Source organism: Sturnus vulgaris, chromosome 4 (assembly GCF_052056855.1).
Source record: "Sturnus vulgaris isolate bStuVul1 chromosome 4, bStuVul1.hap1, whole genome shotgun sequence".
Classification (NCBI taxonomy): domain Eukaryota; kingdom Metazoa; phylum Chordata; class Aves; order Passeriformes; family Sturnidae; genus Sturnus; species Sturnus vulgaris.
This window is the reverse complement of record NC_142246.1, coordinates 34,800,803-34,827,428: the sequence shown is the minus strand read 5'-3', so window position 1 is coordinate 34,827,428 and position 26,626 is coordinate 34,800,803. Positions and strand designations below refer to the sequence as shown.

Genomic DNA, 26,626 nt, shown 5'->3' with positions numbered 1-26,626 from the left:
AGCAGTGTTGGTATTTCCACTTTCATGCCAATAACCTTGAACAGACATCATTTTATACTTTTCCGTGGGAATGACACCAAGAAATAAAATAGGAGATGAATATATTGGAATGTGAGTAGTTGCTGCTACACTTGAAACATAGTCCTTATACTGGGGCAACGGACAGAATCTCCAATGTTCTCCTTGTTATTAATTTGTACATTCTTTGCTACTTTCATTCTAGAGAGAGAAATACCATTGGCTCACAAAACCCTCCCTATAACTCTACTCCAAATGGCAAACAAAACAGGTACAAGAAAATGTGGGCAGCCTTCCTTCATGAAAGTGCTTTCTCCTTATTGCTTCTTCCCCTGTTAAGAATCCACAAATTAGAGCTGAATCTGAGTTCCTTTTTTAGGCAGATGATTAAACATTCTCACCATTATATAATACGATTTCCATTTTATTTTAAACATACTTTGCATGATATAAAAATATTGATCACAGTGAGCTTTAACAATTGTTACTGCTATAAACAGAAATGCTGCACGATGGTTTTAGTGGAAATAAATTATATAGTCATTATCTCTTAAAAAAACATCACAAGAAGGAAAACCTAGGCTGTTTGGTCATTGACAGAAAATAAGTCCTTACTGAGTTCTTTACAAAACGTGAACCCCAGTTGTTTTCTACATTTGCTTTCCGCATCTTGTGAAAAGCACAAGTCTGTCTCTGAAAGCCCCACAGGGTCTCTGGTGAACATTTAATTCCAAAGATTAGCAAAGTTTCGTTGCTCTTTTGTTCTGATGGAAAAATGTACACCAACGTGGCAAGTAGTGCTCTCTTTGCTAATTGATGAGTGGTCTTTTCCAATATGTTGGTACACAGCGGCACACTTCTTCACTGAAGTAAAATCCAGCATCGCAGCGTTTCGTCCGCACTGTACACGGAGGTCTGTAACAACTAAACAAAGGGAAAAAAAGCAAGCATTAATATAACACGATCATTTATATTTAACTGGAGCAGAAATCTCTGTGCCTTCACATTTAACACTTCTCAATGGAATATTTAGTTCCTACAAATATATATGTTTTAACTTTTTACATTCTTGCAAAATTTTAGTTGAACTATTCTTCACAAAAGACAGTGAAACAATAACAAATAATACTGAAGAGAAATTATTCTATTGCAACAGATACATTTGGATCTTTTTTATCACACTGCTGGTTGTAGTTGTATTCCAATCTTGACTAGTATTTTTCAAAGTTTTCATTTCATATATTTTCATTTCATATATTTCTGTACTCTAATTGATTTGTTATAACCTACTGCATGCTGCAAATTGGAGGTGGAAATCCAGAATCAGGTGATAACCAAATCTATCATCCTCCAACTCACGACTGTTTCTCTTCTTATTGACTACTTCAATAAATCTGAGAGGTTTGTCTACACGTTACACTGTGGCTCTGATCTTGAAAATGAAAACATAATTCCTTTCAAGTTGCAAATTCCCACAGCCAGTCTCTGAGCCAGTGGGAATAGATCTACATTCATATTGCATCTGTGTGCATTCTGAAGAAAAACCAGAGCCTATTTATCACGTTTCTGATAAATCTTAATGGAGAAAGAACAGAATTAATGTCTACCCGGTTAAAATAAGTTTAACAGAACTACAGCATTGAACCACAAATCACATCTCCCTATGCAGCAGCAGAAGTTTTCCTCACCAATTCCTTGACTGAAAAATAGAACTTATACAAAGATAATATCTCTGGTTGTCCCTGAACCCTTCCTTTTCCTATTTAATTTTTCTATTAAAACAAGAACTTGACCCAAAATAACCTCGCAATAACAATGCTAAATACTTTCTGGTGTATAATGGAGACAAAGTACAAGTCTGTGATTTTTTCAGACACTGGCAATGGGTCAAAAGACAAAAGTATATGTCTTGAATTTCAGCACAGTTATACTTAAAACTTGTACTTAAATAACGTGTGCCTGTTTGTGAACCACTGATATTATGATCTTTTACAATAACTCTTACAGTGTGCTAAATTGTGCAATGTCACTCTCCTCTTCCCTATGTAATTCTTGTTTCAGGCTTGTGGCTACTCTTAGTTTTGTTGCAAATAAGTTAGTATGTTCTGTGCTTGTTTTGCATACTAAGTTATTACTTTGCAATAATTTGTTTATGATATGAGGTCTGCACTACAGTTACATTAATTCACACCATGTAGTTCAACCAATGAATCTGGCTATGAGGAAAGCGATAAGGAATGAGGAAGACTGCAAATGGGACATTTATTAACTAGTCACATCATGTTCAGTGTTCTCAATGCCATTAATCATAGATTAGTTCACCACTGTGGTCTCTGTAATTAAGGGAGTAACATTATTTTGTGCCACTTAATAGATATTTGAAATCAGTGCAAGCAGCTCATGGGAATCTCTCGAAGCCCTACTGATCTATTCCCCCAAAGTTTGGAAATAGTGGTAAAAGGCAACAAAAAGGTTTTTGAAAGGATCTAATATTGTGAGTGAATAGGCAACCAGCAGTAGGTCTGCTCTGGGAAAAAGGTACTCCACAGAGATGCAGTGGATGAAACACTGAACACACCTTTTTGCCGTCTTTACCATGAAAGTTCAGACCATTTAATGCACTGAATGACAGTAAAATTAAATAAGATAAGAATAAAAAGAAGCAAAGCCAAACTCTTCCAGACACCTATGACTGGACACATGGAAAGCAGTCATGCAAACATTAAGCACGAGGAGTTCACTTTGTTTAGGATTCATGCCTCCTTGTGAACTTCAACTTGCAGCTGGAAGTGCTATACAGAAGTTCTCCCATGTGAGTTCGTGTCCAGCAGCAGTCAAGGTCAGGTTACTTCAGTCTTATCCTCATTTGGGACATTTTAACAGAGCAAGAAAATCCCTCTCCTCCTCTAAAGTGCTTAGCAGATGAAGTTCCTAGTTATCTGGCCCAGCCAAAACGGACCAAAATAAATTTTGGAGGTGGTAGCACAGGGTGAATAGCAACAGAGTCATTGTAACTACATAAATGTGGTTTCCTTAGGAAACTGCTGAACAATAGACCAGGTCTTTCAAGAGATTTGGTCTGAATGCTGTTTACGGAGTGGTTTTACGTTACAGAGGTTTGTTTCAATGAGGATAATCTGAGCATGCTGGAGCTAAGACAGAGAGATGCTCAGTCACTATTCACAGTTCTGGGCAAAGCAGCAGCAACTTTGTCTTTATGGTCAATAATTGTGAATTTTTGCTGTGCAGAATGCCCAGATTGTCACTATGGGCACTCAACAACTCCCCAGATGAACGAAGTGGAAATGCTACTTCTTGGGCTGATAAACAGCATAATCACCTAAAAAAGCAGTATGCTGAGAGCTTTTTTTCCCTTCTCATCCTGTGCTTTGCAGATAATTTTGTATTCCTTTCATCTGAAGCAGGGCCTAACACTAGAGGCAGAGGGATTTTAGTACATAAAAATATTAGTGCTTCAAAATCAGAAGCTATAAGCACTACTTGTAGGACAGGGAGCTGTCTAGGACATGACTACAGGATAATGCTCATGTCTAGGGCTCACACGTCTAGCACAAAGCCAAACAGAGTGGTACTTCTATTTATTTTTAATAAATTTGCATAATGAATATATTTTATATTTTCTATTTTTATTATATAAATTGAATTGTATAATTTATGCTGTTTTAAATGAGCAAGGGATGTCTCACAGATAAAAAGGATGTCACAGGATTTTTATTCCTTTCAGAGACAGCTTGTGCTGGACAGAGCCAAAATGTGAGAAACCTATGCTAAGTCTCTTCTTAAGGAGGAGAGATTGTTCCCTTTTTCCTTGGCAGTGCTAAGATCTACAGGACTATTGGTTCTACAGGTATAAAGTAACAACATATATAAATCTTTTTTTCTGCACTCAAAGACAAAAGAAAAACAGCTTAGAAAAAAGGTAAAAGGATCCTATATCATACTGTCCTTGGAAGTGTGAAAGTGTGAAAGATTAAACTCTTTGCCATATTCAACCACAACACAACAGAGAAAGGCTGAACTTAATTTCCTCCCTCAAATACTAAGTCTTTAAATCAGCAGAGATATTGAAATCAACATCAGATATTTGTCATGGCATTTCTTAGCTTCTTAAGTGCTTGACTTCTTCAGTTGTGAATGTTCTTTTAAAATGTAGGTGGTTTACATTTGTAGCACTGCTGGCAGTGAAACCTGTTGTACAGAGGCTTTGCTAATATGTAAAGCTTATGTAATCAGGTTCATTTCCTTTCCTCTGCAAACATAAAATTTAAATAATGCGAGGTGAATTACAGAAAAGAAATAATTTCTGGTATTTCTAACAATTTAAAAGGCCAAATATTGGTAAACAAGTAATGCCAGTTAATAATCTTTTCCCTCATTTCAGAGATTTCAACACAGTGTCACTACTTATATTTGGCATTTTTCATTATGAAGATGAACAAAAGTGTATATATATATATATATATATAGCAATATATTTATTCCAACTAATTGCATTTTAGATTAAATATTACACAAGGTTTATTTTTGAAAAGCATCATACACAGACATTTAAATATCCCAATTTGCTATTTTCCATTTGCAGTGCCTCAATTGTTATTTGTCATTCATATAATAGAAATACTTCCCCTATATTAGAAATAAGTGATCTTTCTGGTCCAAATGGCACTGTTTAGGAAATTTTTAAAAATTGCATTTAATTAAGAAATTTACAAGAGAACTTCACGGGAAAACTTTCCTCACATAATATACAAAGCAAAAATAATACTGTTTGTTTCTCAGAACCTAAAGTTGTTCACATTTTTATATAGAGACTGCTGATGTTATGGGTGTAGCAGTCATGGAAGGAAGAAGTCCTGGGGTATATAAAGAAATTGCACAATTTTCTTCCTGACTAAATTTTACTTTAAATGGTGAATGTGGGTCATGTGATTTATAGTTATATATGTCTCCTTTTCAAAAAAAATCACCCAGAGCCAGGTGATTCCAAACTTTAGGAGGTGGAAATAAAAGATATTATCTCCAGAACAAAGCACTGAAATCTAATTAGGAATATTTGAGCTAGTTACTTGAGTTTCAATATTCAGATCTTGGAGAAAAACAGAGTAGGATTTTAAATACAATAAGATACAGGGAGCTTGAACTTAGAGTTCATTTTCACCAGGAAAAGAAAAGGAAAAGGAAGAAAAGTTCCAGGAAGCAGTTGTAGGAGCACTAGAAACGAAATACTTTTTATGCTTATTAGCTTCCTCTTAGAGATTACAGAAGTCATGGAAGATAAAACTGAACTGATGACAGGCTTACTGTTCACTTAAGGCTACAAAGCAATTCAACAAGACAGCTAATGTCACAACCCAAAATTTTAGGCCTTGAACACAATAAAAGAAATAAAAATGGAGGTTTTACCTGCATGTCTGGTGATGGAACCTTTTTCCCTTCAAGAAGCATTTATTGGGAGATTCTATACATTCACAGACGCATTTTGCAGGATTTAGTGGCTGATGTCTAGGACAGGTCTTTTTACATACACACTGACACTTTTCTTCATCAAATTCCTTGTTGGGCCCACAGGAAGCAGGGATGAGTTTGTTTTTGCACATGCACTGACACGATGATCTGTCCAATTCTTTGTGAGGTCCACAGCTCGAGGGCCGCACGCCTCCTTTGCAGACACATTGGCAGGTTTCTTCATCCAGCTCCTTGTTGGGTCCACAAATATGGAATCCTTCAGATGTGTCTAGAAAGGCAGCAGAGAAGTTGCACTAGTACCAGAATTTTGTGTCTACTCTCTGAACTATTTTTATGTATTAGTTTTTACCATACCTTTTATGGTGTTTCAAAAACAAGAATATATCAAAAGTCAGACAACAACGAATAGCAGCATCAACACAGAAAAAGATACAAATAACTACTACAATTTCTTGTCTTTAGAACAACATTTGATGCTTTAAGGGAAAGTGCTTACCAGAATCTCCAAGGTGAGAAGAGAAACCAAAATCATGCTGTGACAAACATCTGCAAATTTGATTATTCCAAATATGATTTTTCGGACAGGTCTTGTTTGCCACATGACACCTGTGAAATTAAAAATGCTGTTGATTTACTACAATAAGAACTCAAGGAGAAAAAAAAAACAACTATTTTAGCTGTTGATTGCTTTAGTTTCTCTTCATTGCAAATATCTTTCTAAGAGCGTCAGCTCATTCATAATGTTATTTTTATTCTTGTCAAATCTGTTACTGAAGGTTCTCCCCACTCCAGAGATTTCCAACCATTTGTTGAAGAGACCTTCTCATATTTCAAGTTTTAGCTCCAACTTCTAGAAGCTGATATTTGTACTTTGCTGATATTGTTTGGAAACAGACCTAACCCTAGAACATAAACCTCATATAGAAGAGTATAAGAATTCTTTTGCATGCCAAATACTGCATGGTAACAGGCATCATTTTCCATGTTGTTTCTTGAAGTACAAAATTTTTTTCAAATTTAAGATGTCAAAAGACAGCGATGATAGTTTCTGAATGAATTCCGTAGGCAAAACTTTAAAAAATAAAACCAGTTTATCAGATTCCATTTCATTTTATGTGAAAGTTGTGTGCCATTAGCTGACACTTTCTCATCAGTCACTCATTCTGTCCGGCCTTCTTGAACCTAAAGATTTGGACTTGAGCACTGATGCCTCTTCAGCTTAAAAATAAAGACAACGAACAAGTTAATACTTTAGTCCTCTCTTCCTGCTACAGTTTGCAGCCAAGGTAGTGGTACTAAAGAAAGCAAAAAATCCAAACAGCAGCTGTTGCCTTTTAAAAGAATGAGCGAACTGAGCTATCTGGTGAATCACTGATAGAATATTTATGTGTATTATCTCATCCTCCGTGCTTGCAATTTCTTTATCACCACAGCTGACATTACATCTTTGAACAAATCAAGCCTAACTTCACGCATCTGGGCTGTGTCATTTATTCATTGTTTCTGTAGCATTTCTAAAATCCTACTAATCTTTTAAGACAACACCTATATTACACATTTGATGCACTTTTCATTCCCCTGAGCATCATTAATCACACATTGAAAAACCCAGGTGCTGGGATATTCTTCCGTGATCATCATTCAAGCAGACCACTCCCCTTCAACACTAAATCACTGCACTTGAAAAGACTGCCGTGGTTTAACACCACCCTGCTTCGCCTCACGTTTTATCAAACTGGTGTTTCCTGATTTCATCCCACTGATGATCTCACTCTTGCTGCCTCGCTTGGCATACGTTTCCTTTAGCCTGCCTTCCGACTCCGCTTGAGAAATCACACGGATAATTTACAGACTATTATTGCATTCTGTTAAAAAAACCCAAACCAAATCAAACCAAACAACAACAACAAAAAACCAAACCCACCTGCCTGTTTTATTGCACAAAGCCATAGATTCTAAACTTAAAGACAGCAAGTAACAGTAGAGAAGACCTTTATATATTCTGATCTAGTACTATATTGTCTTACCTCTGTTGAAGTGTGATTCCTTAGCCACAGGACAAACAGCTACCTGCGAGTGCTGGTCCGAGCCTGGTATCTGTACTCTCACCTCCCTCAACTACAGGTAGCTGTTTCCTGGCTAGAATAAACTCCTGCACTGGTCATTACAACTGCTCTTAATTTACAAACACTGAGAAGCTGGAGAGAGACAACATAATTTGACTTTCCTGACTCTTGGGTTTGTTTTTTCTTTATAATCTGTCCATTATGTAATTAAACTGATTATTAATAGATTTATTTCCAAGCTATTGTTTATGATCCATGTTTTGATGACCAAATTAAATAAATTAAACTCAAAAAGAATATAATCTATGTTTATGAATGTGTCAGAAAACATCCAGACTTAAACTGAATTAAACCACTGAGGAAAATGCTTAACACCTCTGAGAAATTTGTTCTACTCACTCCCCTTATTAAAAATGTCAGTTCATTCCAGTTAGTTATTAATTCTTCCTCAAAGCAGCTGTTATATGTCTATTATGTATTTTGACCTCCTAAATATTTATACATCATAAAATCATCACTCAGACCTCTAGATTAAGGAAGATATTCAAGTGTTGCAATAACTGAAAATCAGATTTCTGGCGCCAGATTGTTCTGTGACATTTTCATTCAAAATCACACACACAAAAAAATCAATATGCTACTTCTGTGGAATGCCAATTAACCCTTTATTTTCCCCTTCCATTCTATTTTATGTGCACCTCTGTCATATGAAGATGTCAAAGAAGATTTGTAAGTTCAGGGTTCCCTAAAAAGCCTTTAAAAAAAAAGCATTTAAAACATGAAAATACAGATTGAGAGAGAAATGTTGTCTCATAATTATTTACAAACATATTTTTAGCTTTTCTTTTAAAAAGAAATTGATTTTGCTGATGTTTTCTTTAAGTCTCAATTGGATTGTAGCTCTTTCATCAAGCAAAGCCCAGACATGTTATTCTTTAGTTTTAAATCATCTTGCTGCAGTTTATCTGCTGGGTAAAAAGGTGATGTTAATTTAGTAAAATTCTCTTGGTGTAAAATAATGGCAGGCCCCTTGCAGAACGCATTCCATGTGCAGTTCGCCTATCCCAACTGTGAAAATTTCCCAGCAGTATTTTAAACCTGAATTATACAGGCTTGCTCATAACGTGAAAGGAAAGAAGAGCCTCATGCTTACTGAGTTTGTGCTGCTGGCAAGGAACGTCTTATGATGGAGTGGACCTGTCTGTAGACATCCAGCTTGGACATGCAGCGGCAGGACGTGTGATTGGCAAAGCTGACCGTGACGGGCTTGGGGCCGTGCGACAGAGGCACCGTGATCTCAAACAGCTACAGGAGGCAAAGCAAAGCAAACAACGGCTTATACACATCCAACTGAAACTAATGCAAGGACAGACGAAAAACCTATCATGAATTTAGGTTCAGGTTTTTTTTTTGTTGTCTTCCAACATTTAATTACACGGCTAAATAATTATTAATGTGTTAAATTAATACAATAGCTATGTTGTGATGATTAACGTTTTTAGTGTTAAACCCTGCTACATGCCAGTTTGCTTACTACAACATTTAATATACAAGAGGAAAATATTCAAAGAACTCATTTTTCTAGAGGAGATGACTTCAAATTGGCAGAATCTTAAAAAATCCAAAGTGAAACATTTGGAAAGTGCTTTGAAAAGATGAAGAATAATATAAAGAAGACAGTAAGTTACCACCTAATGCATCAGTTGCATAATTACAAAAGCTTATTTAAAACAGCAGTATAGTGGACTTTGACTGAACCAGTTCTGGATGAATAATGTTTGAATGACAGCATACTGCATTTTTTAAATTTTTAGTATTTGTATCTGTGCAGGTTATATGCCTATCCTGAGGGAATATATCTTGAACTATTTTTTTTTCAAAGTATTAAGTAATATCCACTACTGATAAAACAATCAGTATGTGAACAAACAAAATATAGCAGACACCAGACCACTGGAGATGGCAGCATAAGACAACGTCTACATTTCCAAAGCACCTAAAAGAGGTAGGTCCCTGCCCAATTGTCCTATTCAGCTTCAGGAGATCACTGATAGAAATTTCACAAAAAACAGCTGAGATGTATCAGTTATGGTAATGGAAATGGAAATGATAGTGAATGTGTATTAATCTTATTTATCCTTCCATTAAAGCTGTGAAAGGTATCAGTTTGGAGATGAATATTGCTAACAACTATTTCCATCAACACTTCAGTGATGCTCTGAGAAAAAAGTCTAGTAAAACAATATAAAGGTAGTTTATCTAAAGGCTTCCTTGACCTCCTCAAATTACCTTCAGTTTGTCCAAATAAATCCTCTTAATAGTAGTAATGTATTTTACATCACGCAATAGTTGCTACTGTTTATTCAGTGAAACTATTAAGTGAATAAACTCTCAACATGCATAAGTTATGTTTGGATCTTTGTCTGTGTAAAACATTTCAGATTATGTAAAACCTGACCATAAGCGATGCTTTATGGTTTTGATAACATCTACAATTTATTTTTTGCTCACTTTCCTCATCCAGCAGAACAATAAGCTCAACATCTGCTATCACTATAGGGCATGTCTGGCAACATTTAACAGCCAAATGTCAATACCCAGAAAGGATATTTCTATGAAAAATGCCTCATAACATCTATGTATGTCTTTTTCGGGCACCACTGTTGGCTGTGGCTACTATTGCTGGTACCCACATTGCCCAAATGGGTAATTCTTGGAGATCAAATGGCTTATATTTCTGTTTGATCCCTCTTTCTCTAAGATATTGGATTTACTGCATTCTTAGAAGCACAAATCTTCTTTTCATTTCCATCTTTAAATTATAATAAAAACCAGACTATCTCACTCTAAAGGGAAAAGCCATTTCTTTTGGGTACCAATGCCTAAAGACAGATATTCAGTACCAACGACTACAACGAATGAGCTTCAGTTCCCAGAAGAATACAAGACCTGATAGCAGTAGGAATTAGAGAAGTCTTCAAAAAGTGAAGAGCTTTTATTGCTCGGAAAAATGTCAGTAGCTATAATAAAAAACCCAGCAATTTATGACAGTAATTGCTCCAGTCAGAGGCAAAGAAAAGAAAAAATAGACTCAACTTGCCCATGCTGTCCTGTATCTTTTTGCCACCAACACTGCATTGTCAGGAAAACAGTGGGAAGCAACAACAGAAGCAATAAGCGATTGCATAACTAAAGAGTAATATATACAACAAAAAAAAAACCCCAAAAACCCTAAACCCCCCACATAATCACAAAGCTCTGTCCTCCTCCAGAGAAGCTGCTAATTGTAAACATAAATCAGTTACACATTGTTAATCTCAGAGTACAGCACATATTAACAGAAGCTCTGTGTAATGAAGAACAATTGAAAGCCATAAATAATTAATGCATTTAATAAGAATTCAACACCTGCTGTTCTGCCAGTCTAAGGCTGTTTTATCATAGAAAGCCAGTTGGCAGGTTTTCCAGTCTTTTGCACCATTTCTAGGGCTTCTAGGGCTTCTTTTCCAAGTACTGTCCACAACCTAGAACTTAAGATGATTTTAAACTTAGAAAAAAAGAGAAAAAAAATCTAACAAGATGGGAATCTCTGAATGTGTTGACAAAAAGTGCCATCAGAACTCCTGAAAAAGCAATTTTCCATGTATTCCTTCTCACTGATCCTTAGAATCATAGAATGGTTTGGTTTGGAAAGGACCACAGAGATCATCTAATTAGAACCCCTCTGCCATGGACAGGGACACTTTTCACTAGACCAGGTTACTCAAAGCCCCAAAAGGCATGTAATTTTGATCCATGGCCTTGATGGCTTCTTCTTTACACTAGAAGGACTTCATAGCATACTTACCAGAAAAACTGAGGCTCTTTATACAAAGTTTTATACAAAATTCCTTTGCTTCAGTGGCTAAATTAATTTATTCAGCACTATCATCATATGTGCCAATATCCATTGTATCAGCACACATAAAATTATTATTATGCTCACTGACTTCTGAAATATATCAAAACTGTTACTATGTGGGAAGGCCATTATTCTAGATACTTTTCAAATACAGGATTTATGTATGTTTTTTCCCAAGATTTACATTAACTACCCCATGTTCTTCTGATGGCCTGTGGTTTATTTTGGCAAGTTTCCCTTAAATTGATTGAGTCTAAGTTTCCATCACTTGTGATCTTTGCACTTTCTAAAGTGTCAGTAAGGCCAGCCAAATATAACCAGTGTAACAGTACAATGTGCCTAGAGAGATTTTTAAACTAAGGACATAAGACTGATTTCAAAATTAAACATCTCTATATTGAAAAGAATGAAAATAAATTATTTGATAAATGGCATATCATCATTATTTTACAGTTGAACTTTCTCAAAAAATTATTTCAAGGCTTATGTGGGACATAATAACAGATAATTGATATAATAAATTCATATTCATTTAATATGCTTAGGTTCCTTATTTTATCTTTTTCTATTTTAATCCCTTTCCTTACCCAGAAATATTAACAAAAAACATTTGGAACTTATCTATCTCCCACTATTAAAAGTACCTACTATATCACTACAATATTTAGCCTAACAGAAAAATGCATGGGAAAAGGTAGAATTGGTAATGTCAAAAACAACTGAATACATTTGTGGCATCTTTCTGAATTGTGAAAAAGAATACCATGTACATCCCAAACTGGGCAAACAATTTCAAGCTATTAACTTGTTTCCTGTGAGAAAATCCCCTCTAAATCTAATTTTGATCTGCTTGGATAGATGTTTTCCCTTGAGGGACTATAACTGCAACCATGAAACAAGATGATTTAGGACCTTTACAACAAGTGATCTGAGAGAAGCCAAAAATATGTCCTTCCTGACAGCCAAGAGGGAGAATGGGATGAAACAGCTCTTTGAAATCTGCTCTCTGCTTCCCTTCAACCTATAAGCAAGTGCCTGTAGGTGGGACATAAAAAAGTGCTGCTGAGGGACAGGCTATAGCTGCACCAGGTAATTCCACGACCTTTACAAGCACTGTTGAATTGTCTGTGCCATGGAAACAGAGAAGACCTGTTTGATAACAAATTAGAGGGAAAAAAAACCCCAAACAATCACACCACAAAATGAAAACCCAACCAGTGACATTTCCCACAGATCCTTACTAGACAAGCCAGCACTTACAAACTGGGCTACTGCAGCCAGGAGAGGATCTACTGCAGTTTGTGACTTCGCCTAGGGAGTCTTCAAACATTGTCATAGATCTTGTACCATATCTTAATTAAGCAGTTGTCTCATATCTCAATCCTGTCTGTATAAACATCCCTTACCAACTACAAAAACAGGTTTGGGGAAAAAAATTATATTAACAACAAAGCAGAATACTTTTCTACTTTTCTCTCAGTAATGTTAAGTAGCTAGAAAGGAGGAACACAGCCTGAACTAGAAAACTATTGACCTTGTTCTGGACCACCACTGTGTTCCACAAGGCAGTCTGGGGACATTTGACCTGGTCCATTCTCCTGGAAATCAATTGTTTGCCCCCGTAAAAATAATTTCTGTGTTTAGTTCTTTTATTTTTAATTAATTTTGATAAAAGCTGATATAATCTTCCTTTATATTTTAATGTCTGGAACCCATGCTAGAGCTTGCCCTCACAGTAAGAACTCCAGTTGAAAGATTAATCTCCCATTAAGCACTTTTTCTGCAGGGTGAACAGTATGAAGTTCTCACAGAATTTATGCACAAAAAATAAAGCTAAAAATTGGGGAATTATGAGAAAACTATTTGGTCTCATTTCTTTCAGGAAATAAAAGAAACTGTGGCGAAAATAGATGTGTAGGGTACCTGAATTCCACAGAAGGTCTTGAATCCAATACTTTTTTCCTCCTAATTCTCATCTGATATGAGGTAAACTGTGGTCACATAATTTTAAAAAATTTGAGATGGTGACAGATGAAGAGATATAGCTATAGGTCTGTTCCTTTATTAACAGTTCTTTAAAATCTGCATTTTGTCAAGGACCAGATAAAACTGGAAATCAAAAGCAAGACAGAAAACTCGTAGATACAATTGCTTGCTTTTACAGAATAAGTAAGAAAACAAAACAGTGTTATTGCCTCTTCTTTCTAATAAGACCTTTAACATTTTCCTTTTCAGAATCTCTCAAATCTTTAACTACTCCTACGTCATATTCTCACCAATAACATCAAGAATTTCAAAAGGAAAATCAGTGCTAAACATTTTCTACTGCGTAAAAATTACTTCACTCAATAGATGTGAACATTAAGATGAAGAGAAAGGTGATTTAGCCCAAACTGGCATAGTGCTCAAAAACTAGGAAATCTGTGTTATGTGGAACAGCTCTCTCTGTGATGAGATAATCCTTTATTTTGGTAAGCTAAACTTTACCAATACATGGGGAAAAAAAAAAAAAGTCTCATTTCTTGGGTTTTAAAATGAAAATTATATTTGCATCTTTCAAGCAAGTGGAATTGAGACAATGGTTTCTCCTAGTAGTGAGAAAAACAGCAAGGCTTGGACAAAGTCAGTGTTGTAGTTGTCCTCATTTCAGCTACTCGAGCTGCATTACTCCTGTTCTGAGTGGTTGTCGACCAGTAGCCTAAATTTAGCATTGAAAATTCTTGGAAGAATTTACCATTTCAGACAGACAGATCTGGTGAGAAATGAGGGCAGAAAATGCACTCTACAAAATTAGTGGGTTTTGCTGTTTTCTTTGCGTTCCCTTTTCCTAATTGCCCCCAAAAGAGGCTCAGAGCACTACAAAGTTTTATGATAAAGGAGTGACATTTCTAAAGGCTTCAATTTTAAAACTGGTTATGCAGTTTTTAGTCTTCATTATAAAAATGTACTGCATCTTCAGCTAGATGAATCCTCTTGAAAAAGGAAGCAAGATTTCCCCTAAAAAGTGAAAAAGCCCACAACCAACAAAAACACTTCTAAATAATATAATGACAGGAAAATACTCTAGGAAATGCTTTTAAGAATGATTGTTTTCACATGATTTTTTGAGGGGAATGTTGAAAGATAATTCTGATAATTCCTGTATCTACTTAGAATAATGTAGGACATGCTGCTTTAAAGGCAGCTCAGGCTCAGTGCATGATCTCTGCACATTCCTACCTAATCACTAACCCTGAATTTGAAGAACAAAACCTGTGCGTACACTTGGAAGATGCATTACAACAAAACAAATAGGTAAATAATGCTCATTTGTCTTAATACAGTAAAACACCCTTCCTAAAAGGCTTTATTTGAAACATGTATCCTGTCTGCACATGTCCTACAGTAGTCTACACTGATAAAATTGCAGGCTAGTTTTCCATGGAGTGTTTGTCCCATTCAGGCATAAGGTAGATGATTAAAAAAAAAAAAAAAAAGAGAAAGGAAAAAAAGAGAGAAAAAAAAGATAATTAATTTTAATGGATAATCCCAAAATTGAGAATGGGACATCATAATTTATTTTTTCCCCTGAAAAATAAAAGTATTTTGGGAAAAAAGTGCTAAACATGTTTTTTTCCAGTCAGTAGTGTCTTCAGCTGTTTTTCCTGTGCATTTTGGAATCGACTACTTCCTTTGTCATAGTAGCAATAAGAAGGTTTAAAATAAGCATGAACATAAATGTATTTGCAAGGAGTACATGAACTGTAATAAGAGTGTGAACTTACTGTCTTGCTGATGTAATTTGTGCTGATATTCATACACTGAAGTCCTTCACTATTGCAGCAACCTCCACATCTGTAGATGGATACACATGGGGGTTTAAAGAAGGTGTTTGTAGTTGCTCCAAACTCTTTTCCCACATCCACACACACTTCACGTGGCATGCACTGAGTTTTTCTCCATTCAGTATCAATACCTGCCAAGTTACAGGGAATTTCATATGTTATAAAGTAACTGCTTAAAATCAAAACTATCCTGCAGTAAATTAGGATTCCTTTTTAAATTTCAAAACCAAAATATGAATTTCTAGAGTCACACCCTTTATCAGTGAAACACACATCTCTCTATGTTACCTTCTAGCTGATTTTTCTTCTTCAGAGGGACATGACATATCATCATGGAGCAGATGAAAAGTCACAGTGGAGCAAAAAGGGAACCTAACAGGCAGGGGAGACCGTAAAGCACAGAATCATAGCCTGGTTTATGTTGGAAAGAGGACCTATAAAGGTCACCTGTCACCTAGTCCAACCCCCTTGCAATGAGCAAGGACGTCTTCAAGCAGATTAGATTGCTCAGAGCCCCATCCAAACTTGAATGACTTAAATGTTTCCAGGGATGAGGTATTTACCATCTCACTGGGCAACCTGTTCCAGTAATTCACCATCCTTATCATAAAAAAAAAGTCTTCCCTTTATCTAGTGTCAATCTACTTTCTTTAGTTCAAAATTATTAGCCTTGTTCTATCACAACACGACCTGCTAAAACATCTCATCATTCTTACAGACCCCCTTTAGATTCTGGAAGGCTGCTGGAAGAACTCCTGGAGTCCTCTCCAGGCTCTCTCAGCCCATCTTCATAGGAGAGGTGCTCCAGCCCTCTGCACATCCTCACAGCCCTCTGCACATCCTCACAGCCCTCTTCTGGACCTGCTCCAACAGCTGCACATCCTTCTTGTGTTGGGGGCCCTGAGCTGACACTGTGGGCACTGTGCTGCTGATGGGGTCTCACTAGAGCAGAGGGAGGGGCAGAATCACCACCCTCAAACTGACGGCCAGCAGCTAAAGCTGCACATCTCCTTTCTTCACCTGGGGCAGGTCTCATCTTGAGTAAACTCTGCACTTTAGTACTCACTTTAGTGCACTTTACTTTCGTGCTCACTTCTGCATCGTAATTTTAATCAGCTCCACACTTCACTTGGATATAATATATTAGAATTGTTAAATTTTTACACTTAATGTGAAATTAATTTAAATATTTGTTTAGTTTGTTAACTAGAAGGGTATAATTTAAAGCAAAGGCTTACTATTTAGCAATTACGTACAGCATGCAATTTAACCTGACAAATGATTTCTGTGCCCAGATTATCTACACAAATTCAGGCAAAGACTTTGTATCACGTTATACAGCACTTTGCTAAATATAATCTTACACTAAACAGCTTCAAGACTTGAAGCTGTACAGGTCCTTTTATTCCCATTTGGCATTAGATTTTGGTAAGCTATTCAACAAAAATGGAAATTTTGTTTTATGTGTGCTTCAAACTCTTCATTAAGGTAGATGATTTCCAATATCATGTCAAAAAATAACCTCCTGCCATAAATCCTGCATTTCTCTGCCTACAAGCACTTGCTTAAACTGTAAGTTAATATATTTTCATCCAAGCTACCTGAAACACTGAAAGGTATTCAAACACATTGGTTTGAAAACTGTTTTGCTTGTTTTAGCACAACATCATGACAGCTATCCTCTTGTCACACACAAAAGTTACAAGTGGATTATTTGGTGTTCCAAAGCCATAATGCATAAGAGAAGAAAGCATTACCAGCCATGGTGAAATTGCAGAAAATGAGAAGAAATAGTTCAATGAGTCCAACTATTAGCGCCCTCTTTGCTTTCTGCACAATTGTTACAGCCTCTACAAAGTAGGATTCCTTTGTTGAAGACAAACACTTCACTTTCTCTACTGAGCTGAGAAAGCACTTTCTTACAATGGACATACCTAAAATATGTCTGCAGAGTGATGTTTCATTATGAAAGGTTGACTATCAAAGATTTTATATTATAGACAACACATCCCATCAAACTGCTGAGTTTGGCTTACTGACAATGCTTAGCTTTTAAAAAAATTTTCACACAACTGAAAAGCCTTCTGATTTTCACTTATTGTGTGTTGGAACGTGGACTGTGTCCTGTACTTACTTTTCAGGATCTCTGCATTATAGTGTGCTGCAGCAAATTTCAGGGAATCATCTGATCTTGTGTCAAAGCTGGAGTGCTCCCTGTTGTGTTGCCAACCTCCTCTCCTCAGCTGACATTTGAACATTTTCCAGTATTCCGGGTAAAGCACTGTCATGAGTTCATCCACACTGGACACAGACCGCAACTGCTCTTCCAGGTCTTTGCTTCCATGAGCCTGTCAAAGTAACATGCAAGATTAATTACTTTCTCTAATACACAAGGTTTTCTGGAAACCAGCCTGAAAAGCAACTCATACATTGTAAAATAAAGGGGTCCTAATTATAAAAACTGCTTCTGTCAGTCAATGCCAACATTACTATACTGAAAAATAATGAAATGTTTTGCTTCTTCCACCACTTCTTTATCACTCTTGTTATTCAAAATATCTGTATGAGAAAGGAGCTATGGAATTAAGCCTATGCACACACAGTTTGCAGATTATAAAAAAGTTTGCATATTTATAATGGAAAGATAAATTTTTGTGATGAAATTTTGAATGCTTAAACCGCAAAATATTTAAATGATGTTCATGTTATTGAATATCAAATATTCCTAAAGTTTTTCCCATTTTCCCTTAGTTCCAGAAAATCAAACCACCCAGACATGCAAAACCAGTTAAAAAACCCAAACACCAAATCAAGAAACGAATTCATGTTATTTAGTACCTTTCTAGAGAAAATCTTAAGCAAATTCTATTATAAAACACTAATCCTTAAATCAGTACGACATGAGGACTTTGGTACCTCGAAGAATTTAAACCTCTCACTCCCTTGCTGTTTCAGGAGTAGCCTCATATCCTGTAATCTTGCTTTCTTATTCCCTGGCCTTTACATAAACTCATTGCAACTGCAGTTTTCTAAATGACTTTACATTCCAGTTTATCTCTTATCAGGAAGGTTCCTCTGTTTCTCTTAGATGAAACATACCACATCAAAACACTGGTGTTTGTCCCCTGCCCACCTTTCTCATCCATGAATTGCTGATTTCCCAAAGGGAAGGGCAGGATGGAGAAAGAAGAGTATTGAAGAACCTTTAGCCACCTTCTCAGCCTACACGGCCCTTAGATGGCAGTATGAGACACAAAATATGGAGGAACACTTTGTACAAAATGCATCAACTGACTCCCTACAGTTTACTACAAAACTGTTGCTCTGCTCAAAAAACCACCAGGCTGTAAGAGTGTAAATACGTCTAAGTGCAGAAATACAAAACTATATGAATGGAACTTTATAATTCCTTATCTGACTCTACTACTAACAAAAATTAAACTCTTTCAATTCAATGATTTTTGAACATTATGTGAGTAAAACAGGTAGTTCAGAACTTACCCACCTGAATCAAAACCGCTTCTTGTCTCACAAACAACTGTGAGGGTATAAAATGGCAGGTATGGTTGTATCTACTCCCTCATCCAGTGTCAAATACAGCAGAACCACCTCAGGAAAAGGCAAATTCACAGAACTCATTTCTGTAAATACAGTTGTATACAGAACTGTGAAGGGGATGAGGCACTGAACAGGTCACCCAGAGAAGCTGTGGATGTCCGACACCTGGAATTGTCCAAGGGCAGGCTGGATGTAACTCTGAGCAACCTGCTGTAATGAAAGATGTACCTGTCCATGGCAGGAGTTGGATGATCTTTAGTGTCCCTTCCAACTCAGGCCATTCTGTGATTCTATTACTCTAATACCAGTTCTAAATTAATTTCATTTGATAAAGTGTTATGAAGTTTAAAGAAATGTTTTCACTGAAGCCCCGCTAACCACAGTGTCCTTGCAGATGACTTTGTCCGGGGAGGTTTCAACAACCAAGCTGCTGTCTCAGAAAAGTGCTCATGCAGATCTTTACCTCTTTCCTTGCCAGCATAGGAAGGACTATGCCTGACCCAATCCATACCTCAAGCAGTTTCCAAGAGCTTTGCCTTCAAATTAGATAGTAACACAGAGAATTTCACTCCCCATCATCCCTGCTCTCCTTGCAGGATGCCACTCAGGGTCTCAATCAGTGGGTCACAGACAAAAATACAAGCTTAACAAACAACTAATTTGCCTACTCTCTACTTGCACCTCCTGAGAGGTGAGAAGTGCAGGGTTTGAGCAGCCTCACTCCTGCCAAACTGTTTCTTGAGGATGCTGCAGCACATGGCCCTTGAGTAATGGGAAGCAAGTTGCTGCACCAGCACAATGCCAGTGTTGCGGATGTGTGTGTTCTGCCACGTGATGGGAATATGCATGGCACAGCGTGTATATCCTGTCACAAGGCCAGTCTTTTATGTAAAAGGGACAGGCATAAAACCTGTGGCTACCCATCCAGCAGATGCTCCTAGGAAGTCCTAGCAGATCATGGGGGTAACACGGAAAGAGAACTCAACCAAAGCTTTGCCACCTTTGATGAATCCTTAAAAGCCTGCACAGCCCACAGTAGACAAAACATTGGCTACGCTGTTGCAGATATTCAAAGTACAGGCCTAGAGCATAAGGAAAATAAGGAATGAAACTTAATATTACTTTGTTGATAAGAAGTCACGCATGGAGCAGGAAAGTGAAATTGTTAGAAATAATGCATGCTGATTAATTCCTCTTAGGTCAGGCAATCAGTATCTTTTCAGCTGGACACAAAATTTTAAATACATTTTCTATTCATACAAATATGCATGAATAGAATTCAAAATATAAAGAAATTAATGGCTTTAATTAAACACTGTATCAAAAGTAATTATCCTGGTTATTCCGTGTGCCTACAACCTGAGACCAGGCAGTCCTGGTTGTGTGTATAGATGAAGGAAGTAGAGGCTGGAGAGCAGTGCTATGGGAAGGGCCCTGGGGGTCCTGGTTGATGGCAAGTCGAACCTGAGTCAGCAGTGTCCTGGCAGCCAGGAGGACCACCTGTGTCCTGGGGTACATCAGGCACAGCATCACCAGCCAGGCAAGGGAGGGGATTGTTCTGCACTGGACGGTCTCACCTTGAATATTGTGTGCAGTTTTGGGTGCCCCAATATTAAAAAAAACCAAAAGACTCAAGCTCTTAGAGAGTGTCCAAAGGAGGCCACAAGGCTGGTGAAGAGTCTGAAGTGATTGAGAGCACTTGGTTTGTTCAGTCTAAAGGGAACTGAGGGGAGACCTCATGGTGGTTTTCAGTATCCTCACAAGCGGGGCAGACCACAATGATCTCATCACAAGATCAGTGACAGGATTTAGGAAATGGCACGAAGCTGACTTGGGGGAGGTTTAGTTTGGATCTCAGGAAAAGGTTTCTTCACTCACAGAGTGGCTGGGCACTGGAATGGGCTCCCCAGGGACGTGGTCACAGCACCAAGCCTGTCTGAGTGTGAGTGTTTGAACAATGCTCTCAGGCACATGGTGTGACTCTTGGGGCTGCTGTGTGCAGAGCCAAGAGTTGGACTTCAATGATCCTGATGGGTCCCTTCCAACACAGCTTATTCTATGATTCTCTGAATACTCAGTATAAACAAAGAGAAAACAATTTCTGGAGCAGATACATAAAATTACTTAAAAAAAAAAAAATCATCATTATTGCATTTGAAGTATTTTCTGCTTAGCTTAATAAAGCCATTTGCTTGTAAAGATGGCTTCAATTCAAATTTACACTGTGAACAAACAATCTGATCACTAGAGGACTTTTGTTCTCTCCCCTCTTCCAATTTAGAAAGAAAAGGAGAAGGAAATTGATATATCTGTACTAAATACACTACACCTAGTGCCCAGAGTTAGGGAACCAAAAAAAAAAGAGAAAATATATGTTGATTTTTCAATATGCTTATAGTGTTACCTTGAGATACAGACTAACGATCTCTTCCTGTACATTTATGCATTTTTTAACTGCAGCAAATTACTCTCATCTGTGAAAAACTGTTTAGAGGAACATTTGTTTAAGGAACTTGTGATTTAATTTTGTAGAACAGCCAAACATCTTGTTGACATGAACTTCAAATGAAATGTTAAGTTCTGGATGATTATGTCCTAAAGGATAAGCATCAGATCATTAAGGATCGTTAGAAAGAGTTTCCTAATTTTTAAGAGAAGAATGAATCTGCTTCTGTAAATACAATAGTAGGGTGGCAACAGTTTTGATTTTGTGCAAATTTTGGTGATTTCACAAAAATATATTATCTTGGTCTATATCTTTTATTCTTTGCCCTTTCTGAATTATGCATTGGCTTGTAGTGTAAGACACTGGATTTCCATTGCAAAACAATTTTGAGACTTAAACACATATTTAGAATATATGACAACACAAAGAAAGTAACAGCAACAAAAAATGTACCAGAGATCAGAGGAGCTCTCATTTTTCATTCTTCATATGCAAGTGCAGGTTAGTGAAATTCAGAATGAAATATGGCTTGTAGCTGAAATTGCCCTCATCATACTAGCTATTCCCAAATGTTAAATTCAAAGGGAGGAAAAAAAAGCAATAGAACATGAGCACAGGTGGTAATAAGAGAGATTCTACAACTTTTAGGACAGAAGAAAGCTTTTTGATAAATTTAAACTAACAAGTTGTTTTTCATATTTACAGTGCGCTCCTGATGAATTCGTGGACCAACTGCTTAATGTTTTACTGGTAATGCATTCTGGGATCTATGTTCTACATTAAGAAGGAAGCAGGAAATAGTGCCAAGAGTGATTGCACAGGAAGGAGTTTTCTCTATCCCATGCTTTCTATATTCTTGGCATTTTCAAGTCAGTTAAGGGATTGGGGTTTGAACTGTTTTTTTAACCACCACCACTCCTTTCATAAGTGTTTATCTCCATCCTCTGGTCGACCATTCTACTATTTTTTGTCATTTTTACCTATTATCAGTGTTGTCCTGCATGAACACCTAAAAATGCCAGAAGGTATATTCTAGAGAAAGACAGTGATTAAACCTTTGACTAGCAATCTCTACAATAGATAGGTGGCATTAAGCAAAACAACAACATAAAAATACAAGTATGAATGGAGAATACAATAAAGATACACTTCTCCATTTCATTAATTTCATGTTTCTCATGAGGAACTGGGGAAATGACAAATACATATAAATAAAGATATAAAGCTTGATGACAAGTGCTCTCCTGCTATTATTTACTTAACTTCAGAACATTTTGTTCTATCAAAGTATGTTTTTCACAATGTAGCTTTCCATTACAAGGTATATCCATCTTTCATAAAATTATGGCTTGCAAGTGAAAGGGCAGGATACCAAATAGGCTCTATATCCATTAACAAAGTCAAATGTATAATAGATTTTCCATCCATTACACTACTTATCTTTCATATGTCCCCAGTGTTTGCCTCTATTATTAATAACAGAGGTCAGAACACTTAATATTTGGCAACATGCTTGACACATAATTGATGGTGCAATATGCTATAATGGTACCTTATGTGTCTGTTCTGACTACAGTTGTCAGCTCATTTCATTTTCAAGGATTTTGTGGATGCTTCTTAATAGGAAAATGCTGTCTATAAACCCCTCCATTTTAAGATGCTTATATTCTATACTTATTGATCGACTGAAATGGAATAAAATCAAGTATTTAAATCTGAATGTTGAAATGACTTGTAACCAAATGGAAATATTGCAAGAGAAAAGTATTTATAAACACTTCACTTGCATAATAATTTATTGCAATTTTCATGTATTTCAGTGCTAGCTTTTTTAGAAGTTGATGCCAGTTTACAAAAAGAGAAAATATTCAAATTAAAAATTGTAGCTATAGTTAAGAATTGAATTCAACTTTTATGCCCACTTCTATGGTCTTACTAGAAAAACTCTGATTTCGATCTCCCATGCACCCATTTGTCACCAGCAAACTCGGAGGACTGTAGTTGCAAACTTTTAAGTTATCATTTAATACAGTAACAAATCAGTGCCTTACAGAAGCCAAACGGTAACAGTGAATATAAATTTCATTTCACATCACTTCAAATAAGTAGAAAGACCACTGCAGTTAATATGAACTAAATCAAAACATCATGACAACTGCAGAGAGATTAGAATCAGTCTGCTCCAAAGAGCTTACAAGGCACATCAGACAAACATAAAAAGTAGGAATCAAAGTACAAAATAAATAAATAAAGCATAATATAGTTCAGACTGTTTTAAGTGACTTCTATTCACTATGGTATTTAAATACTAAGAATAACATCAGAGAAAGAAAACATAAATGGGAGGGGTGAGGGGAGAGGATATACAAAGTAGAAAGGCAAAGAAAAATAAATGAGTTTGGAAAGAAATTCAAAGGAGAATTTGCTAAGAAGTAAGAAAAAGACATTGGCTATAAGGATGAACTTAAGACTACAGAAATTTCACTTCTATATTATATATCAATTCTTTTTTTCTTATTCTGACCATTTTTTGAGAGGAAGATGCATAAACTGCTAGAAAATCATCCTAGGCTTCTACTATTTAATATTGCTCCTCCTGTTTATAAATACAGGTATTTAAGCTGAGGTAGTAAATAATGTAAAATTTCCATGTTAAAGGAAATTCAATTTTATGCATGTCAGCATTTTTCGGGCAATATTTTATTTAGATATTCTTAGACAATGCTGGAATATATATCTAAGTTAACAGATTTGCACAAAGGTACTTATGTTAAGTCCTTTAGTCAAACATTTAGCTGCTGCTGAGGTTCTGAAACATGTTTCTTGGCTGGTACTTATTCTTCAAGTACCTGCATTCCTCAGTTGTTCTCAACCTTCACTAAGAAAATGCCAGTACTTTCATATATTCAATGGGAATTACTTATGAAAACACCCTTTTTTAAATCTGAGTTTGAGTTCCCTGGGAAGCAGAGAGAAAAGAAAAAAAAATTCTAGTTGCTTCCTAGAGCAACTCTCTAGGTTGCTGCCTGATTGCTTTAGAAACTCATTTTGGACAGCCAGTTCTCACAGGTTTCTACAAACTTGGGCAATTAATACCATTCCTGACTATAACAGAAAGCAGTTTTCAGAACAAGGATTTGTGGCACCTTAGCTGGACTCTTTTTTTGGAAGCAATTTCACAACTAGATTATAGTAACAGGAAAGGTTTTGTTCTCACACATTTGATCTTTAAAATCTGCATTGATCCAAAGCAGCGGTCCTCAATCTTCCTAAATGTCTGCAGACTATTTCTAGGAGTATAGCAAATTGTAATTGAAAAATAAAATACAAAAATAAAACCTATTATGAATAGACTTAATTCACTATTCAGGAGCTTTCATTGGATAAGCTCACAAAAAGGTCAAAGGCTGCAAATACATAGGATAACCATTTGCTGCCTAAGTATAGCTGCATCTGGATTGTTTAATTGATTCAAAGGCTTGTACTGAAGCTTCCAGCTAGCATTACAGATAGATTTGGAATCAATAAGGATTTGGATTATTGCTGCTGAAAGGCTTACATCTGATTAAATCTTGGAGACATCAGGCAGAGCAATCTGTACCAGATGAAATTTGTGTATTATTTTCTTGGTCATCAGCAGCCCCAGTGACCAGTGGTGACAAATGTGTGGGTCACCATGCAGGACCAGACGCATGACTAGAAGATAGGGGAAGCCCTTTGTAAGCAAAACGCATTTGTAAAGTGAAAATAAAGGACAGCAGTGCGGTGATATCAAGGTGATTAGCAGGCACAGACCGCAGCCAGGGAGGAGACAGCTCACAGAAGGAGAATGCCAGCGCCCTCGGCACCGCAGCCTCTGCAGCCAGCAGCGCTGCGGGGCGGATTGCGTGTGCTCTGCCTGCAAGACATCTGCGCTGCTGTCACATGGCAGCCCTGCAGAATTTGACACATTATAAAAACGCTATGTGCACCTCGAATGCTTTCAAGCAACTTTTAACTAACATTGAGGAAAGCGAAGCGCACAATTCTGAAAAGAAAATCTCGCACTCCTACTAGAAATCCTCCTCATTAAAAGATCTTACTCTCCCAGAAAAAGATAAAATGCCAGTTAAACTTTTTTAATATGGTCTGAATATTGCTGTTTTTTTTCAAAATACCCTGCAACCTCTTTTTTTCCTTTCAGCAGTCTCATGAATCCCATCAAAAACAGTACAAAAGAATAAACTATCAGGCCTTTCAAAGAAGGTTGCTTATTCTCAGTCTTTACTTAGCTTCCACTGGCATTGCTTTTATTAACAACTATCATTAGCTTTGTCAAAAAAAAAAAAATCGAACCGAGTCTTTTTGTGAAGAAAATTATTAACATAGCACTGCAATAAGCTGCCATCACTTGAATAAGTGTAACACTGGCAGCGAGAATTAAAAACTGTCTCAGTATGAAATTGAGAGTAACTAAGAGGAGAGGTAAGGGGCAGCCTTTTAATTTAAATTGCCATTTTAATTTGAATGCCAGCACATTCCGAGACACTCCTGAGCACAGTACCTGTGCTACATGAATACAGCCCAGACCCTGCTTAGGCAGTGAGTAGGAGCTCTGGCTATGTGTCAAGGGACTGGCCTCAAGAAGGCAGTAGGTAGTTTTTATGTCATGTTCTCTATTCTACAGGTCAATCATTCATAAAAAAAAGTTTCACTAAGGGCAGGAATAATAAATTGAACATTTGTAAGAACATTTCTGAGTTATGCTGAACACATAGGTTCATAGAATATTTAGTTTTCAATTCAACACCTTTGCTTCTTCCTGAATTTCTGAAAATGTAGTCATTCATAGGAGGGAAAGATTAACATGAACACATCATGTCTTATCATTGTTGAATAATTTCTCTCACTATTAAGTAACTTTTCACCAACTCTTTAAAATCACTATTTGAAACACTGAGCAAATATAATTAATCCATGGTCTAAATATTTAGCAACAGGTCAATGAAATTTCTTGAATTAGTTATACTTTTAAAATGGTTCATAAAACAAATAATTTCACAGGCCATGAAACTAGATCATTGAATTTCAAAGACAAACTTGAACTTTATTCCTAAACAAATGTCTTAATCTAAAAGGACATGATTTCTGTTTTGTTAAACAAATCTTGCACAGTTTACAGATCTGTACAGAAATATTAATTACAAGACCACCTACTTTGTCACTATTTAAAAAAATATTCCAACCATAAACACCATACACTACTTAAAATTCAACAAAAAACTAAAGAAAAATGAGCAAGTTATAACACAGTAATTCTATTTACAAAATCCTATTTTTAAATTAT

The 26,626-nt window shown here is 36.5% G+C and overlaps 1 protein-coding gene across 3 annotated transcripts in view; it reads right to left on the bottom strand.

Moving 5' to 3' along the window:
• Positions 1 to 424: 424 nt before the first annotated feature.
• The window catches only part of VEGFC (vascular endothelial growth factor C), a 69,910-nt gene continuing 43,708 nt past the window's right edge, over positions 425 to 26,626 (bottom strand). For all 3 annotated transcript variants that reach the window (XM_014892612.2, XM_088163571.1, XM_088163570.1), the window contains exons 2-7: positions 17,431 to 17,644; positions 15,237 to 15,427; positions 8,725 to 8,876; positions 6,002 to 6,111; positions 5,443 to 5,773; positions 425 to 942 (exon numbers count right to left, since the gene is read on the bottom strand). In XM_014892612.2, coding sequence (XP_014748098.2) covers positions 828 to 942; positions 5,443 to 5,773; positions 6,002 to 6,111; positions 8,725 to 8,876; positions 15,237 to 15,427; positions 17,431 to 17,644 — 1,113 coding nt within the window. In that variant the 3' untranslated portion in view covers positions 425 to 827. The remainder of the gene's footprint in view (positions 943 to 5,442; positions 5,774 to 6,001; positions 6,112 to 8,724; positions 8,877 to 15,236; positions 15,428 to 17,430; positions 17,645 to 26,626) is intronic.